The 18,845-nt window shown below is 41.3% G+C and overlaps 1 protein-coding gene across 1 annotated transcript in view; it reads right to left on the reverse strand.

The window, feature by feature from the left end:
* PIEZO2 (piezo type mechanosensitive ion channel component 2) overlaps positions 1–18,845 on the reverse strand; it is a 457,344-nt gene that overhangs the window by 286,803 nt on the left and 151,696 nt on the right. Inside the window, exon 3 of the mRNA XM_045007801.1 lies at positions 2,097–2,222. Coding sequence (XP_044863736.1) covers positions 2,097–2,222 — 126 coding nt within the window. The remainder of the gene's footprint in view (positions 1–2,096; positions 2,223–18,845) is intronic.

Raw genomic sequence — 18,845 nt, forward strand, 5'->3', positions numbered from 1 at the left:
GGGGGCGAGGTTCTCCTGGCCAACACCTGGCACACAGTGGGAGCTGTGCTGACAGACTGGCAAGGAGAGCGGCCTGGCCCAGCATGCTGCAGCTTCACCCCACCACCAGCCTTGTATACCCACCCCCCCATCGGTGCCCATTGGACACCCCACTCACTGCCAGTGGGTGGGCAGCTGGCGAGCAGGGATCCAACCAGTAGCAGGACCCCCCAATACTTCCCCCCAGGGAAGAGGCAAAAATACAGGACAATTTGCCCATTTTTAAGAAAAAGTCAGGACACCTGCAGGAGGGCTTAAATACAGGACTCTCTCTTTCCAAATGAGACATCTGGTCACCCTAGCCATGCACAATCTTGCATGGTCTTATTTACATAAGTATTCCCTACTGTATGATTGCAATGGGGCTACATGCTTGAGTAAGTATGAGTAAGGATCCACGATAGTGCCCCAAAATGACTATTTGGAGTAGGAATCAAGTCTTATTTCATTGGTAAGTACCATGCATATTATGATGCCATTATTTAATAATAAATAAAATTTGGTATTTCTTTTATGTCCATCTCCTCCACACTATCAGCCTTGACAGTCTCGTTTATCCATTTCAGCCACAATCATCTTTGCACTTACTACCATGCCCCTTTCTAAATGAAATATCCTGCCTGAATTAGTCCATAAAACCAATACCAGGTCCTCCTCCTAATCTCTCACCAATATTTACTTATACTACAACATATGCAAGAAACTAGTCATCTAATAAGGTTGAGGGCCATTTGGGCATAGTTGACACTAATTATAGGGAAAAAAAAAAAGACTGTACATTTTCTCTCTCTCTTCCCACCCTCTTTTTTGCTTGTCCATGAAGATTATAAAGATTGTGGGAGCAGGAATTATTTATCTACATATATAGAAAGTCCCTAGAGCTTTGTGAATGCTACCATAATAGATCATATAAATTATAATAGCCATAATAATTATCAAAGAAGTAGAAATAGCAAAGGAACTTATCTAATGCACTGGATCAATTATATGTATTTTATATTTTGAAAATGCAAAAATTTCTTTCAAGAACATTAAAGATCTGACAAAAGCCCAATAAGTCAGAGTTAAAACTGTCAGTTGATGTGCACAATTGTATCTTTTCTTTAAAAAATTGTATGACTGAAGGATGAAGAGTTAGCATTAATTCTGAGTTTCCTGGGGCTTTTTTTGTTTTAAGTCAGATGCTCAGCTTTACCGGTGTCTTGTATTTAATTGTAGTACTACTGTTTATTCAAGTGGTAGTAGGACATTGTATGATAAATTAAATGGGCATTTATCAAAGATAACTTGCCAGTTATAAATGTCAAACATAAGCACTGTAAGACAAATATAAATAGTCTACCTGGAGCTTACATTTATCTTATTTCAAATCTTTGGATAATCAACATTTGTACAACAGTGTTCACATTTGAATTATTGAAGAATAATTTCTGAAAGAGGAAGATACAGTAGGTTACATCATTTACTTTTAATTAATGTTACGGCAAAAAGAAAATATTAAAAATGCTATTTCCTATATAAGATTAGAGAAGAAGAAGAAGAAGAAAGTAGCATGTTGTTTAGGGTTGTAAACCTTGAATCCAAGGTTTGGATTCAAGGTTTAAAGTTACTTAAATTAGCAAGTGCAACAAAATTTCATAGGAGGCATAATACGATAGTGGTAGTCAGTCTAGATGGATTTGCATTAATATACAACAGTTTAATTTTAATGTAATGAGATATGTATTAACTACATAAAAGAGAGGCCATTCCAGGCTGTGGATAACCTTGACAAATTCTCAAAAATAAAATTCACATGTAGCACAAGACCTAATGGACCCACTGAGAACACTACCCTAACAGCAATATAAGTATGACAAACATTTGATAATAAACCCCTCCCACCTCCCTTTGAGCCATAAAGAAATGATGGGCCTTGGAGCACACCAAAGGTTAACGAAGTTGGGCAGAGCCTTACTGGTAAAAAAGTCCAGCCATCAGCCCCCCATCTCTTTTATACTAGCAAAGCATTCTTGCATTCTTTATGTTAATGCACCAAAGATAGAAAGGATACTCACAGTTAAAACCAGGTTCAATATTGTTTCCAGCTTCAAGGCTGTTTATTGTGATTTGGAAGATGATGTGCAGCAGCAGGAATGATAGACTGATGAAACACAAGGATTTTAATAACCGTCCTGTATGTCCTAGAAGACAAAATATTGAGATGTACATAGTTGGGAGAAGTTCCAAAGAGTCAAAGTAGTGTTTAAAATTATCCAAGCATAGAAATTTTATAAAAGTCTGGTAAATGGAAAAGATTTCTAAATAGAACCAGTTACCCACTAGTTACGAATGTTACCTCAAGGATTTCTGTCACTCATACCACAGTATAGAGCACGATTATAACAAATGTTCAAATATGGCACTTCAGTTATAAGAACCCTTGATTATAACTCATACAATATTTTCCTCAAATGTTTTTTAGAAATAATCTAGAATCTCCAGATATCAGTCTTAACTCGATGAAGAAAATATTCAATATTTCTATCATCTAATCAGCTGACATACACACTGATAACTGGGGGATTACTGAATCAACTAATTATGCCAATGAACAAATGATAGATTTGAATAAGGGATGAATTTCACTTTCTAGGGGGGTTGGATAAACGAGGTTTACTGTATTTAAAATATATATTTTTCTTTCTAATGCAAACTTAGAACTAAAAAACGTGACAAAAGTTAATAGCATATATGTAGAACTGAACTGCTCTGAAAGGAGACAGATGGAGTTAAAATTCGGAGGTAATACAGAGCATTTTTAAATCAGATAGGGAAGATTTTTCTTGTCCTTATATATGCTTTACTTATCCATAATTAACCACTTTTACAATGACAATCCCTAAATTAAACTGTAGTTTAATTGTTTTAATTAATCCACAGTTCTTCTGCGTAAAAGCTCAATTGACTTTAATGGAAGTTGTATGCTCCATAAAAAGGGGTATAAACGCTGTAGAAAGCTACAATGATAGTTTATATAGAGAGAATGGTTCCAGAGTCCATGTTGAGAATGAAATAGAATACTGTTTACTAGATTTGTTAGTGACCTGCACTACACCAGTTTATAGAGGAAGCAGCATAAAAACACAGCCAACAGTGGACTGAAATTAGAATCCACTAAGTACCATAAATTAAACAAAATATAAGACAAACCTGGAATATTTCCAAAAGTGAAATCAAACAAAATATACAGATTTGTAGCATTAGAGCTAGATTTTTATCTCATTTATATCAGTGTAATTTCTTAGGTTTCAGTAGAGGTACATCTATAAAAGTTAGGGCAGAATTTGGATCAGAACTGGCTGCAGAAACTAAGAAAAATGGTTACCTTTTCCAAGTGGTGTACAATTCCCACTGGGACCGGGAGGATAAAATCTGGCACACATCCGTGGAAATTTACCCCACCATGTCTACACACTACGTTAGTACCGTAAATTGCTCCACAATTTTAGGACTGGAGAGTTTAGCAGGCTTCTGGGAATAGCAGGGCCGCCCAGAGGATTCAGGGGGCTCCCGCCGCCGAATTGCTGCCAAAGACCCGGACTTCGGCGGCGGGTCCCGGAGCAGAAGGACCCCCCCGCCGCCAAATTGCCGCCGAAGACCCAGAGCGGAAGAAGCTCCGGGGGCCCGGGCCCCGCAAGAGTTTTCCGGGGGCCCCGGAGTGAGTGAAGGACCCCGCTCCAGGGGCCCCAAAAAACTCTCGTGGGGGCCCCTGCGAGGCCCGGGGCAAATTGCCCCACTTGCCCCCCCTCTGGGTTTCCCTGGGGAATAGGTGTTTTCCCAGCTGACCAATTCAGCAGAAAGCTGGTCAGGATGCAGAGACTTCATTAGAATCCTTCTCTCCAACCCAGGTGCAAAACTAAACTGGATTAAACGGGCCAAAAACTCTCCACACATGGCCAAGGAAGCAATTTTTTATTTTTCAAAAGGTAATCCTGCCAAAAGCTGGATTAATGATGACATGCCATCTGAACCACAGGCATGTAACTTTAGTACAAATAACCATTTGAATGTGCCTGACTTGGAAACTGCCTTCAACAAACATATATGCATCTCTTGATGGTCTACATCACGATTGTCTGCAAGGGTGGAATGTGCTCACTCGTCAGGTACTCAGAACATTTTCACTGGAGAATAAATGGTGTTATATTTAGAGGGTAATCAGCATGGTGCCATGTGTTCTCTTCTGATGGCCCTCCTTTGAGACAGAACTGCCACACTGGGGTCACTGTCACTATTAAATACAATCATAACTTTTAGCATTTGTATGACCCAGCAAGGCCTTTTTCCTAAGAAACTGCAGAGGAAACAGATGATAAGATGACCAATAGTCAGTAATGGCTCTTTCAAGAAAGTTCACTTATTGGCCATGCCTCACAACTCTGTAAACCACAGCCTCTTATCGATGTGCTGAACAGTGCAGGCCACTACCTTGGCCTGACTGTTAATATACTGGGAATTTTCCATGCTCTTTGTGTAGGAGAAAAATGCACCCTACAACCTTTTCTGTCTTTTCTTTTAATGGCTTAACAGATAGCAAAAGTCAGACAACTTTTAATGTTGAAAAGTGCCATATAAAACTGTAAAGAGTTAGTATTCATAGGGTGGCAAAGCAAGCTGACAGGGCCAATAGTGTATCTGTACAGTGAACTGTGATGACATCATGAAGGGGGGGAGAGGGAGGAAGGGGGAAAAAATCAAAAGTGTTTTAAAAAATCAGTTTAGTCTGGGACCACAAACAGTAGAATTCTTTAATCATAATCATACAGTTATTGCATAGTGTCATTACAGAGAAGAGTTAAGGGTTTGGGGGGCCCTTACTGAAGGAATCCTATACCTTACAATTGAATTTATTTTAAATTTAACCTTAATTCTGATTTCCCCAGGTTTATACCACTTGGTTTCAGGATAACTACAACATCTCTGTATTGCATTTTACCCTAAATTACTGATTTGCACTTTCAACTTTAGCTCCTTTGTTAACAGTTTTTGTGTGAGAATTCTCAGACTTATGTTTACAGAAAAGTATTTTACCTGCTTACAGCACAATTAACAAAAAAACAAGTAACTATTTATGCAATCTTTACTAATATGTAGAAGTATATAAAATATGTGGTGTTAATGTTTCATGTATAATTATCTCCTGAAATGGTTTCTAATTAATGGTTTTATACGAGTCCTACGAAATATGGGTTGGATTTTCTATAGTGCTTAGTGTTGGCTCACCACTCCTCCCATAGAAGTCAAAGGGCATTTGGCCATTGACCTCAAATGAGAGCAAAATTAGGCCAAAGATGAATGATTTTCAAAATCCCATCTTATATTTTCATACCTAATGCACACAGAACGGGGGAGGGGGGAAATCTTTCCAGGAGGCAAAATGTTTTTTAGGCTAGCTTCTAAATAGGATTTTTCAGATGTGAGACTTCAGCTGCCAGTGCAAGCAGCAAAGAATCCTGTGGCACCTTATAGACTAACAGATGTTTTGCAGCATGAGCTTTCGTGGGTGAATGCCCACTTCGTCGGATGCAAGACAAAGTGGGCATTCACCCACGAAAGCTCATGCTGCAAAACGTCTGTTAGTCTATAAGGTGCCACAGGATTCTTTGCTGCTTTTACAGAACCAGACTAACACGGCTACCTCTCTGATACTTGACAGCTGCCAGTGAGACTCACAGTGCTTCTATATCACATTTAACCTTACAATGAAAGCAAAATAAAGAAAAAAAAGGTCTATCACCACTATGTTTAAAATTGGAGTTTACCTCCCCCCAAAGTTTCAGCAGTGCTAAAACTGGAAGTATGGTTCCGGCTAATTGAAAGTATAAAGAAAAAAAATGTTACTGAATTTTGCATGAAAATCTGTCATTTTCATGACAAGTATTAAAATTGGATACATATACGTATGTACACAAAAGGTTAAATACAGAATATAAACTTTGACCCACCTACTTTATCCACCTTCTGCTTGACAGGAATGCCATCTATTTTAGTAGGTATAGTGCTATTGGCTACAAAGTTCCTGTTAATTCTTTTCTTGAATTCATGAATATGTTCTGCTCTTATGATCCTCTAGTCTATATTCTGATGATCCCAGGAGAAGCAGGAACTAATCAGATATCAGTTCTAAACAAAGACTACGAGATCATTTTTTCAAGGTGCTGAACATTCTAGCCCAATCCAATAAAGCACTTATGCATGTACCTAACTTAAAGTACATGATTAGTCCCACTGAATGGGACTACAGCCAAGCACTTTTAATTTTTTTGCTGTATTGTGCCTGAGCGTACTTTGTAGGATCAAGTGCTAAGGAGGCTAAGGCACCCAATTACTGCTGAAAGTCAATGGGACTTAGGGTCATAAGTCCCTTAGGATCCTTTGAAAACCCTAGCATTATACATTACGGTCTTCTAAGTTGTCGTGTAGTCTTTGCATGTATTAAGAGTTGATGTAAAGAGCTGCAGAGCGGAAGCCATTTTCACTGCCCAACAACACATTTTATTGATCCTACAAAACCTAGTAACTATGCTACGTATTCTTGAGTGCCATCTACTTACCTATTAAGTGTTTACATATACACAGATATGGAGCTCTCCTGTAATAATGTTAAACATTAAACACCTCCTGCATTCCACCCCAGAGATAACTCATGAGTAAAGTGACGACTGTATGTACAGGATAGTTTTGAACCGCTCATTGGGAACATTTAGGTACAAAAGAGACTCTTGAATTGTTTGATATTTGTCTCTCTCTGGACATTTCCCTTGCTCTGCAGGATTGTTTAACCAGGTTGTAATTTGCACAGTGTTTGATATGTTTTGAGTAAACAGAGATACAAAGGTTGTGTTAATAGCACTAATTCAGGATTGGTCATCTCTAGAGTGGTGGATTACAACAAGGCAGAGGCTACGAATAAAGACAAGGGGAACACAATAGTTTGAAAGGATTTTATTTAGAATAAAATTTGATAGTGGTGTGCTTCCTATACTGTACATTTATACAATGGCAAACCATTAATCCACAGATTACAATAATTATACATTGGCACAAAACCTGAAAAAAAGATTACTTCCATTCAGTGAGCCTTAAATATGCTTCCTAAGTAGGACCCATGCCAATAAAATGCTTAAATCATCCTGTAGCTGCCAGGGTTTTCTTTTTTTTGTTGTTTTCGTTCCCCCCACCCCACCAAAGAAAAAATTACTTTCTTCCTTTCTTGCAAATAGTATATTTTTTTCTGCTACATTGTAAGTATTTTATTAAACTGCAGCCTGTCTAAATTTAGATAAAGATTAATACTATATATAAAATCTATTTAATACATGTTAAGAATTCTTTGCACTTCGACACTACCTTCTACTCAAGGAATTTGCTTGTAGTACAGCCAAGGTAGATGACAGCTCTAAGCATCACAAAAACCACCAACTGGCTAACTTGCTGGGAGTCTCAGCAAGAGGCAAGAAATGAATGAGAATTAATGAACGCCACTGTCCATGCCATACTTGCATGGGACCAAGCCCCACAAAATTTACATCTACATCCAATAGCTCCAGAGTTCAAGATTGTGTCTTAGAGAGAGGGATCCAAGGTGTGAAGGTCAAATCTACATCCTAACTTCCCCAATACTACAAGAATTTTCAGATCCATTGCTTCCACTCCAAATGTCCCCCAAGTTTGAGGGATTTTGATCAGATTTTTGGGTTCATTTCCATCTCTAGTGTGAGTTAAGGGCCCAATCAAGTACTCTGATTATTACTGTGCCCTAGTATGAAAGAAAAATGTTAACAGAAGGAATGTTAAAACAATGTATAAATCCCATTTTGATCAAATTTTAAGCAAAATATTACATTATAAAAAAGTTCTGTCTATCCTTTAACATCACAAAAAATACAAGAATTTGCAATAGCTCATAGGACATTAAAACATGTTTATCAACAATTTTTTAAATTTACCTTCTGTAAACAAGTCCACTATCGTTTATTTCTGTGTAAAACACAGATGCTTATCTGCCTGTATTTCTTTTCTCTCTGTCTCTCATTTTGATTAGGATACTATTGAATTTCAGCACACAAAAATGAATAAAAATGTTAACAGGTATGTATGATTATGTTTACAGGACTGTAAAATGGACTTGGGTAAACCTGACAGTCAAAAGAGTTGTGTAATTTGAAGTAACCTGATTTAGAAATGAAAACAGAAAAAGACCTACCTAGAAAAATAAATGCCTACTTACTCTAGCTTCTTGCGAGACTTCCTGTTTTTTCTAGAAGTTTTCATGCCCAGAATACTATTAGAACTGAGCTGGATCCTCTGCATCAATAGACAATGCCATCCTTCAGGCCAGTTATAATCTTTGACTAGCAAGTTTACAGAGGCAAGTTACCCATTTTGTTAACAAAATATTTTGCCAGACAAGCTTTAGAACTTAACCACTCATTATTTTTCCAGTGGATCGTTGAAGACTTTTGTAGTATTAAACAGCTACTTCATTTTTACAGGGAAGATTTACCAAGCCAAATACAGGAAATAAAAACTATTTTATAGTATATACAAATATTGTCAAATTTTATGCCAAGATATTTAGTTATAAGAGTTTGAATTTTCTGGTGTACAGACCCTAGATGAAATGGGTCTAGTGACTGTGGTTGTTCAAGTTGTGTTGTCCACATATATTCCACTGATGTTCACATGAACCCTGTGCACTCCAGTTCAGATTATTTTGTCCAACAGTGTCAACTGAAAGCTGGGACTGCACTTTGAGTGTCCTTATACCTCCAAAGGGCATAAAGGGCAGGGTGACTCCAGCCACTCCTCACTTCCTTTGCCAATTTAGAGTGCAGGTATTATAGAACTCCACAGTAGCATGGAAGGACAGGTAGCATATATGGATAATCTCTCAAAGAACCACTGTAACTGTAAGGTAGATGACAGTTTCTTTTTCCAGGAGTGCTTGCCCATATATATTCAACTGATGGGGGCTCACAAATAATGAAAAAATTAAATAGAGGAGGGAGCTTGTAAATAAAACATGTTTCGTTTACCCTATTCTGGATAGATCTCCATTCCTGTGACCACTATAAATGAAGACAATGCACCGTGACCTACTCCTGAGGGAATTCTGCACTAAAAATTTAAAAATTCTGCACACAATATTTTAAAATTCTGCAAGTTTTATTTGTCAATAAATAAAGGCAGAGGTTCCAGCATGGCAGTGGGGAGCACAGGCCACTGGCTGCACAAAGATGGGAGATCACCCTGCAGCCCCCCTACTCTGGGACATGGACTCAGTGGTGAGGTTGCATCCGACCCTGACACAGCACAAGGCCTGGGCCTGCCCCAGAAACACCCGGGGTCCTGCCTCTCTGCCAGGGTGACCAGATCTCATGATTTTATAGAGACAGTCCCGATATTTGGGGCTTTTTCTTATATACACCCCTATTACTCCCCACACTCTGTCCCTATTTTTCATACTTGCTATCTGGGCACCCTACTCTCCGCACCAGGCACACCGGGTGTGGGGCAGGCAAGATCAACCAGGCAGGATCCAAGTGTGGAGGGGTCAGTGTGGGGGGGATCCAGGTGAGGGGTGAGAGGATTCTGTGTGGGACAATCTGGGTGCAGGCAGCTCAGTGGGGGGGGATCTAGGTATGTGGGGATCTGGATGCACAGAGGCTCGTTGTGGGGTGTTCCAGGTGCAGTGGCAATGGGACTCTATAGGGGCTTCAGGTGAAGGTGGTTGGGGATCAGCGGAGGGAACTGGGTGCTGGGGGAGTGGAGCTTGGTGCGGTGGGGATCTGGATGCAGCTAGTTGGGGGTCAGTGGTGTGGGGGTCTTGATGTGGGGGCTCAGGGTGGTGCAGGGGGCTCATCAGGGTGGGGGTTTGAGTGCAGGGAGCTCAGAGGAAGGTGGTCTGGGTGCAGGAGTGTGGGTCTGGAGGCAGAGGGTCTGGGTGCAGCGGGCTCCAGATGCAGGGGTTGAGATTCAGTGGGGTGAGGTTTGGTTATGGAGGTCTAGGGGATTCTGGGCGTACAGAGTGAGGCTTGGTGGGGGGGTCTGGGTATGGGAGGTTCAGATACATGGGGATTGGGTGGATGGGGGAGCAGCTCCCCATACAGTGATCCCTCCCCCATCAGCTGAGAAGCAATGGGGGCAGAAAGTAGGGGAGGATGCTGAGCTTCCTGCAGCTGGGGGAGGTTTCTGTGGGTGGGTGTGACACAGCCTCAGCCACTCCTTCCAGGGGAAGAGGAAGTCCCGTCCTCTCCTGCCTCCAGCACAGGCGGGACTAGCAGCTGATCCCAACTCAAGGTGGGAGAAAACGAGGGAAAATCAGGGACCTATTGAAGCAATTGATGAGTGGCAACCTACAACTGATAATAAAAAGAATGTGATTTCACAGATGGGGATGACATGTGGAAGGATACAAACTCAAAATAAATGCAAGAAAAATTACGAACAAAGGACAGTTTAACATTAGGAAAAAGCCATTAAAATAGCCAAAAGGATGAGAGACATGCAAAGAGCAAATGGAAGTACTCACTAACACCACTCACGATGTGTAGGTGATAAAACAGGGAGGTGCGACCAGCAATCAGACATCCACACATAAAAAGTGCAGACCATTGGGTCCCGGGTGCAACAGCAGAGCACCAGCCTCATGCAGCGTTAGAAGAGAAGCATGTGGCAAAGGCACCGACACAGTAGGTTTGCAACAGATGTGGACTACATCATTCAAAGCAAGAGGAAAGCTTAGCACTAGGGAAGATATGCATGAAGTGCCACAAAGCAAACCATTTTTCACAAACATGTCACAAAGGCAAACAAAAAAGTGCAGGTCCTACAGTGTATGCAATTTGAGAACATCTCCAAGGGGAAGAGTTTCACAAGGACAGTGTGTTATCTTTGGCTACTGTACAGAATAAGAGAGCTCTCCTGTTGATATAATAAAACCACCTCAACAAGCAGCAGTAGTTATGTCAGTGGGAGAAGCTGTCCCACCAACCGAGCTGTGCACACTACCACTTATGCCAGCAAAACTTATGTCACTCAGGGGTGTGTTTTTTCACACCCCTGAGCAAGATAAATTTTACCGACCTAAGTGGTAGTGTAGATGTGGCCTAAGATATATTGATCACTGATGATTTCTTCAGCAGACAATTTTTAAGCTAACAGCCAGGACATACTGTAGCCGTGGTAGCTTGTGAAGTACCAGCTCTTGTGACTGATACACCAGTTCCATTAACGCACAACTTCCTGACAAAGAGGGGTGAATCTCACTCCTCCCTGTCTGTTTATATAAAACCTTGCTATGGCATTGTCTGTCAATATCTAGACAATAGATAGAAGTGGAAGGAGTGCTGCACAAGTGTGATAACTTGCTCTCAACTCCAGAATGTTTATGTGCAATCAGGTCTCTTGAGGAGTCCAGAGACCTTGAATCTTAGTGATTCCGATGAACCCCCCATTCCATGATGGAGGCATCACTGCCAGAGTCGTGCATAGTAAGGGCAGAGAAGGGCATGCCTCTGAAAACTCCCTCAGGATCCTTCCACCAATTTAAAGGTGATTGAGAGACCTGCACTTTGTCTAGGTGATAACTGATTGGCTGATATACTGATTTTAAATCACCCTGGCATGCAATGAAGGTGCAGTGTGGCATGCCGAGTTACATAAGTGCAGGAAACCATGTGTCCTAGAAGCCTGAAACAAGTTCTCACTGACACTTGAGGATGTGCCTGCAGTTGATCGATTTAGATCAGCTATGTTGTTGAAGCTCTCCTTGTTACATCCAATCTTGATGTTACATCCAATACTGCTTCTATTAAGTGTATTTTTGTTTTGAGTAGGGACTAGAATCTATTTCTCATCATTGACCCTGAGTCCTACAGAGGCAAAACCAGGGAGAGTCTGTTGCATTGAATGGACCACCCGCTGATGAGATTGCCCTCAGATGAGCCAATCATCAAAGTACAGATAAACTATAACTCATCACTTTCACAGGTTGGCTTCTACTACAGGTAGGCATTTGCTGAACTTCCTCGGTGCTTGTGACTGTCCAAAAAGCAATACGCCCTTCACTGGTAATAGGTATTGTCAACTTGAAATGCAAGATATTTTCTGTGGGCAGTATGGATGGCTAGATGAAAATATGTATCTTGAAGATCTGCATTTCACTCTTGTGGCTCCAGAGAAGAAATTATTGAGGCCAGAGTTACCATCCTAAGCTTTAGTCTGCAAATACAGGTGATTGGCTGTCTAAACTCCAGAAATGGGTGCCAGACCCCCTTGTTCTTTGGTGTCACATAATAATGGGAGTAGAACGCCTTCCCTTTGAATTCTGTTGGAACTTACTCTACTGCACTGTGAGCTGGAAGCAATTCTACTTTCTGATGCAGCGCACTCTCATGCAGGGACTTTCTGATGCAGCACACTCTCACGAACGTAGGTTTGGTTTTGTATGATTGTTTTAAAGTTTCTGCTTAAATGGTTCAGCCATTTCTAAGAATGAGATAAGCAGAAAATTTTGCCCATGTTAAAAGAATTCTTACAACAATTTCCCCAAGAAACTCTAGTACCTCCCTGTTTTGGAGCAAGGGCTTGAGATTTGGCAGGGATGGGGTCTTAGTGAGAGGGATGTGCCTTTTCCCATGAAAATACCCCCAAATTTGGCCAAGTTATAAGCCTTTAAAAAAATCTGTTTGCACTCTTTGATTAGATGTTTGTTAGAGAGTGCAAAAGAGGGGGCTGAATTAGAGTTGCACAGGTAACATTAATTCTGGCATTTGCTAACTTTTGAATGTTTGGCTTTGCAACTGATGACCTATGCAACCTATGGCCACACTACATCTCCCCTGATGCACCAGCAACCATGTGACTCTAATGATGCACCCCGTGGCTTGGTAAGGGGCAGACCACTGTGCATCATAAGCAATTAAAAATTACTGTGAGGTGGTAAACAAACAGTTATAGTGACATGGGTTTGTGGTGGCTGTATTACTTACAAGTGGCAAAGCCATGAATGGGTTCTGAAGGGCATCCCAAGTGGTCACATGTGAATATGTTTCTGCGTAAGCACTTTATATTAGCAGTCTCTAATAATTTTATAATGAAATTGTTGAGGACATACCATAAAACTATGATTCCCCACATTTAAATTGTTACAGTGAAGGTTGGCATGGATCAAAGTACATTAATTATAATAATTACAGTACAGTCAATCTTTTATGTATGACTGATTAATACCTGGCATAGATTTAGACTGTGTCTCATACCTGAAGGACCCTCTCTCTGAATTTCATTTACATCTTCTTTTGCAACCCTCAAGATTATCATGATTACCTAGTGAATTTTGCAGTGGGTACTGACAATCAAGGGATTTGTTATATGTTCTACATGAAGCAGTGATCCCCTTTAAAATATGCAATCTTGACCTTATCTGTAATGAGAGCAGGGTAAAGACTGTAAAAAACATTTGAGACTATTTGCTCAGATAAATGTTATTAATTATTATTTGTATTACCAGAGCATCTAGTAGCCCAAGTCATGGACCAAGCCCCAATCCCTCAGACAGAGATAAACACCTACAAGATCTAAAAAACTAGTTCAGCCATGTTCACACTTCTTGTAGTGACCTTTTGTGAATATTCAAGTGAGCAAGTTTACTTGTGAAAAAGCTCTTAGGCACAAGTGTTAGTGAAGAGTAAGTTTTTAACTCACATAAATGAGTATTTGCAGCAGGAGTGGTATATTTTGGAAATTATGTGACAGCAAACGTATTAGGTTCCTTAAGCCGGCAGAAGAGCTCTGATGGAGACAATGAACCAGACCACATCTTTTCTAACTAGATCTATCTACATACGTAACTGCCTTGTGTGCACCTGGGGAAATATATATATATATGTATGTAAACTCTAAGCTAATAAGTCTTACAGTAGCTTAATTCTTCTACAAATGATACCTGAGGAAAGGCCTGCAAGGCCAAGGAAAATATTTAGTATTTCCCTAATCTGCTCTGTGTCCCTTAGAGATTCCGAGCCTCTTCAAGTTTTGTTCCTGCTTATGAGAGTTACACTGGTCCAGTTAGGGAACAGAAATGATACTATGTGACATATGACCAATTGTAACACAGGTCAGACTTGAATTACCAATCTTAAGCCTGGTCTACACTAAGCGTTTAAACCGGTTTTAGGATCATTAAACCGATTTAATGCCACACCCGTCCACACTAAGAGGCCCTTTATATCGGTATAAAGGGCTCTTTAAACCGGTTTCTGTACTCCTCCCTAACGAGAGGAGTAGCGCTAGTATCGGAATTACCATATCGGATTAGGGTTAGTGTGGCCGCAGATCGACGGTATTGGCCTCCGGGCGGTATCCCACAGTGCACCACTGACCGCTCTGGACAGCAATCTGAACTCGGATGCAGTGGCCAGGTAGACAGGAAAAGCCCCGCGAACTTTTGAATATTTCCTGTTTGCCCAGCGTGGAGCTCCGATCAGCACGTGTGGTGATGCAGTTAAAAATCAAAATAAAGAAAGAGCTCCCGCATGGACCATGCGGACATGATCGCTGTAAGGGCAGGCAAATCTGTTCTATCAGCGCTCCGTTACAGAAGACGAATAAAAAAACATTTTTAAAAAATCTCCAGACAGACGCCATAGCAGGGACTCAGCGCACTGCTACGTGACAAGCGTAACGGAAAGCCAAGGAATCAAATGTACGCTCATGGACTGGAGGACTCAAGCTATCCCACAGTTCCTGCAGTCTCTCTGAAAAGCATTTGCATTCTTGGCTGAGCTCCAAATGCTTCTAGGGTCAAACACAGTGTCCGCGGTGGGTCAGGGCATAGCTCGGCAATTTACGCACCCCCCCACCCACCCACCCCCAGAAGTGAAAGGGAAAACAATCCTCTCTTGACTCTTTTACATGTCACCCTATCTTTACTGAATGCTGCAGATAGACGCGATGGTGCAGCACTCAACACCAACATCCTTGCTCCCCCCCCGCCATGGGTGGCTGATGGTGCAAAACGACTGGTACCCGTCCTCATCATCAGCCTATTGGCACATGGGGCAGTGCAAAAGGGCTGGTAACCATGCTGACTAGCATCCGTCAGGTCGATCAAGGGCGCCTGGCCCTAATTTTTCCTGGTAGATGGTGCAGTATGGCTGATAACCATCGTCGTCATAGCAACAGGGGGCTGAGCTCTGTCAGCCCCCACCCTTCATGTGTAAAAAAAAGATTCAATTGCCCCTGGACTAGCAGAGGGATGCTGGGCTCCTCTCCTCCACACTCCTTACTGTCCTGTCTGGACTATCATAGCAGCTGGAGGCTGCCTTCCACTCATTTCTCACTAACAAGTCAGTGTGTCTTATTCCTGCATTCTTTATTACTTCATCACACAAGTGGGGGGACAATGCTACAGTAGCCCAGGAAGGCTGGGGGAAGAACAGAATCAACAGGTGGGGTTGTTGCAGGAACACCCCCTGTGAATAGTATACAGCTCATAATTTCTGCAGGATCTGACACAGAGCAGCTGTGCTCTCTGATACAGTGGTTCTCTAGTACACTTGCCCATATTCTAGGCAGGACTGATTCTATTTTTAGATACCAAAAAGGAGGGATTGACTCTGGGAGTCATTCCCAATTTTGGCTTTTGCGCCCCTGGCTAAGAGCAGCCAGGGGCACTTATGACAGCAGCAAATGGTGCAAAATGACTGGTAGCCATGATCATCTTTTTACCAATTTATGGATTGGTAGATGGTGCAGTATGGCTGGTAACCATCTCTGCTGTCATGCAAAAGCAAAAGCATGCTGCTGTGTAGCGCTGCTGAATCGCCTCTGTCAGCGGCATCTAGTACACATACGGTGACAGTCACAAAAGGCAAAACAGGCTCCATGATTGCCATGCTATGGCATCTGCCAGGGCAATCCAGGGAAAAAAGGCGCGAAATGCTTGTCTGCCGTTGCTTTCCCAGAGGAAGGAGTGACTGACGACATTTACCCAGAACCACCCGCGACAATGATTTTTGCCCCATCAGGCACTGGGATCTCAACCCGGAAATTCCAAGGGGCGGGGGAGGCTGCGGGAACTATGGGATAGCTACGGAATAGCTACCCACAGTGCAACGCTCCAGAAGTCGATGCTAGCCTCGGACCGTGGACGCACACCACCGATTTAATGTGTGTTTAGTGTGGCCGCGCGCACTCGATTTTATACAATCTGTTTTACAAAACCGGTTTATGCAAATTCGGAATAGTCCCGTAGTGTAGACGTACCCTGAAACTGCCTTCTGGTCTTTGAAGTTTGTGAATTCCCAGAGACACCAACATGAGCTATGTATACACCCCTCCAAGGTCAGGATTTATACCATAACCTCTGTTTAGCAGGATTCATCCATAACATCACCCATGCACCCAGCAGAAATGTTCATGAAACGACAGGAATCCACAAAGCTAACATGGATGAGTTTCACAAATGACCCACGTGGATGCTACTACACATGTTTAAATTCCTTAGAAGGTCTAAAACATCTGTTGGTTTCCCTTTCTCTGTGTCTAATTTATCAGGGCCACTCATGGCCCTCTGTACTAATCAGCTAACAGCTTGTCATCATCATGAAGGTTAAAATGTATCCAGCTGAAGACAGATTTAGTGGAGCCTCCTGATTGCTAGACAGGTAACTGTTCACAACTAGTGGACAAAGGAGGAAGTGTTTTATTGAGATCTGTATGCTTGGTAATAATGGCAGAGCTGTTTGCTTAAGCATGGATCTGATTACTACTCTTGATGGAGCATTTGGCTATTAAACTGAGGGATGATTTTTTAATCAACCTAGTATCTTAAATAACATGCTAATTGCTCAGCAAAAGAGGGATTGCAAAGTAACCTCCAAGTGCCTCCGTACCTCTTGAGTGAATGTCTATAGACACCAGGAATTTGCTCAGTGAAGTGCAACTGCTGCTATTATTGCTGGTCAATTTCCATATATGACTATAGGGATTTGATGTATTTAAAAAGGATTCCAACTCTATAGCCCATGAAGGCATAAGAGAGCAGACTCTATCTAGCTCAGCCTGCAGCAATGATGCAAACAGACCACCAGATATATGAGGAGAGCATACAAAGTCTAAGTGGGAGTATGTGACACTGTTACAGATTTTACGATGTTTACTGTTTAAACTGTCAGCAGTAGAACCAGGAACTGAAAAGGTCAAAGGAAGACAGCATGTCCACCACAGAATTACATATCAGGCTCAGCAGAGTAAGAATGAAAGAAAGGTGCATGTGCACGCGCATATACGCACTCCCGTGCACGCACGCTCCTAAGCACAGAACAAAGAAACTAGGAAAAGCAAGCAAGCAAAACCACCTGAGAACGCTGAACTACATTATAGCAGGTGAATTAAGTACTGGGAACAAAAAAAAAAAACCCTGATAGATCTGAAATTTTATAAAAAATGTAGAGGGAAAAAAAAGTAAAAGTACATGTCTGGACTAAACAATAGAAATAAAAGGATATATTAAAGGCATCGTTTTTATACCTGGAAATTACAGGTTAATAAATGAAGGGGGAGAGAAACATTCTGGAATTTGAAATATTCTTAAAAGACATAAAACCCAGATCAGGATATTGCCTAATATCCAAAATTACCTGAATAGATGACTGACAACACTCACTAATGTAGGGGAGGTTATGACTTATACAACTTAACTGTCACTTCCTTGATTATGAGAAGAGAATGAAGCATACCAACCAGTTTTCTACATATCATAAACACTTACTGATAATATACATTGTACTCAAATTTTTCAACAGAAAACTTCCCATACATTCACAGTCTGTAAATATGAATGTTGTAAATGGAAAATAAAGGCAAGGGTTAGGAAATCAGAAACTCTGCAGTGAAACACCAGGAATTATTATTAATCTAAGCCTTAATAGATACAATTTTAAAAAAAAGTCTCAGATGGTGTAAATCAGCACAGCGTCGCTGAAAAAAATGGAACTATGCCAATTTACAGCAGCTGAAGATTTGACCTTCTCTCTTCAATTTAACAACATAAACAAGTATTAGGCAAATATTTCCCAAATTTATTGCTGAACTTCTTACATGGGGGCCAGACTGCATTTCTCACCTCTTAGTCACTGATCTAAATGAAGTGACTGCTTAGCACATTCTGATGACAACAACATGAAGGCCATTTTTTGCAGAAGGATGTCTTATATAAACATCCAAGGTGCCTGTTAACTGACATCAAAGCTTCACATGATGGGCCATGGGGATTTAGCTTCTGCCATGTTGAAAGCACCCCTGTATGGCTGGGGTGGGGGTCCTAACCTCAAACCGAAATGTAACTAAGAAAATAATCTATATATTTACTTTAATTATAGCCAATAGGCAATAACTATCTACCTAACTATGTGACTGCTAACTAACAATAGCGCAGTGCACTGAGAGAAGGCAACGGATACCGCATGGACTCTGTCTCATTCCTATGGGCAGTAGAAAGGAACCAAGGCACTCACTCCATCCTTTATGCCCTCGGGTGGGGAGGCATGGCCCCAATCAATACTGCTTGCCAAAAAAATCCAGCCCTTGTGGCCCATGTGGTGTATGTGCACCAAGAGTGGAATCTCTGTGGGCAATCTCTTAAACAAGAACCTCCTTTCCCCAAGAAATAGGAAATGCCACACTGGACTAGCCCAGTGATCCATCTACTCTAGTACTGTGTTTTCGACAGCTGCATAATCAATCAGAGGAAGATG

The sequence above is a fragment of the Mauremys mutica genome, chromosome 2 (assembly GCF_020497125.1).
Source record: "Mauremys mutica isolate MM-2020 ecotype Southern chromosome 2, ASM2049712v1, whole genome shotgun sequence".
Classification (NCBI taxonomy): domain Eukaryota; kingdom Metazoa; phylum Chordata; order Testudines; family Geoemydidae; genus Mauremys; species Mauremys mutica.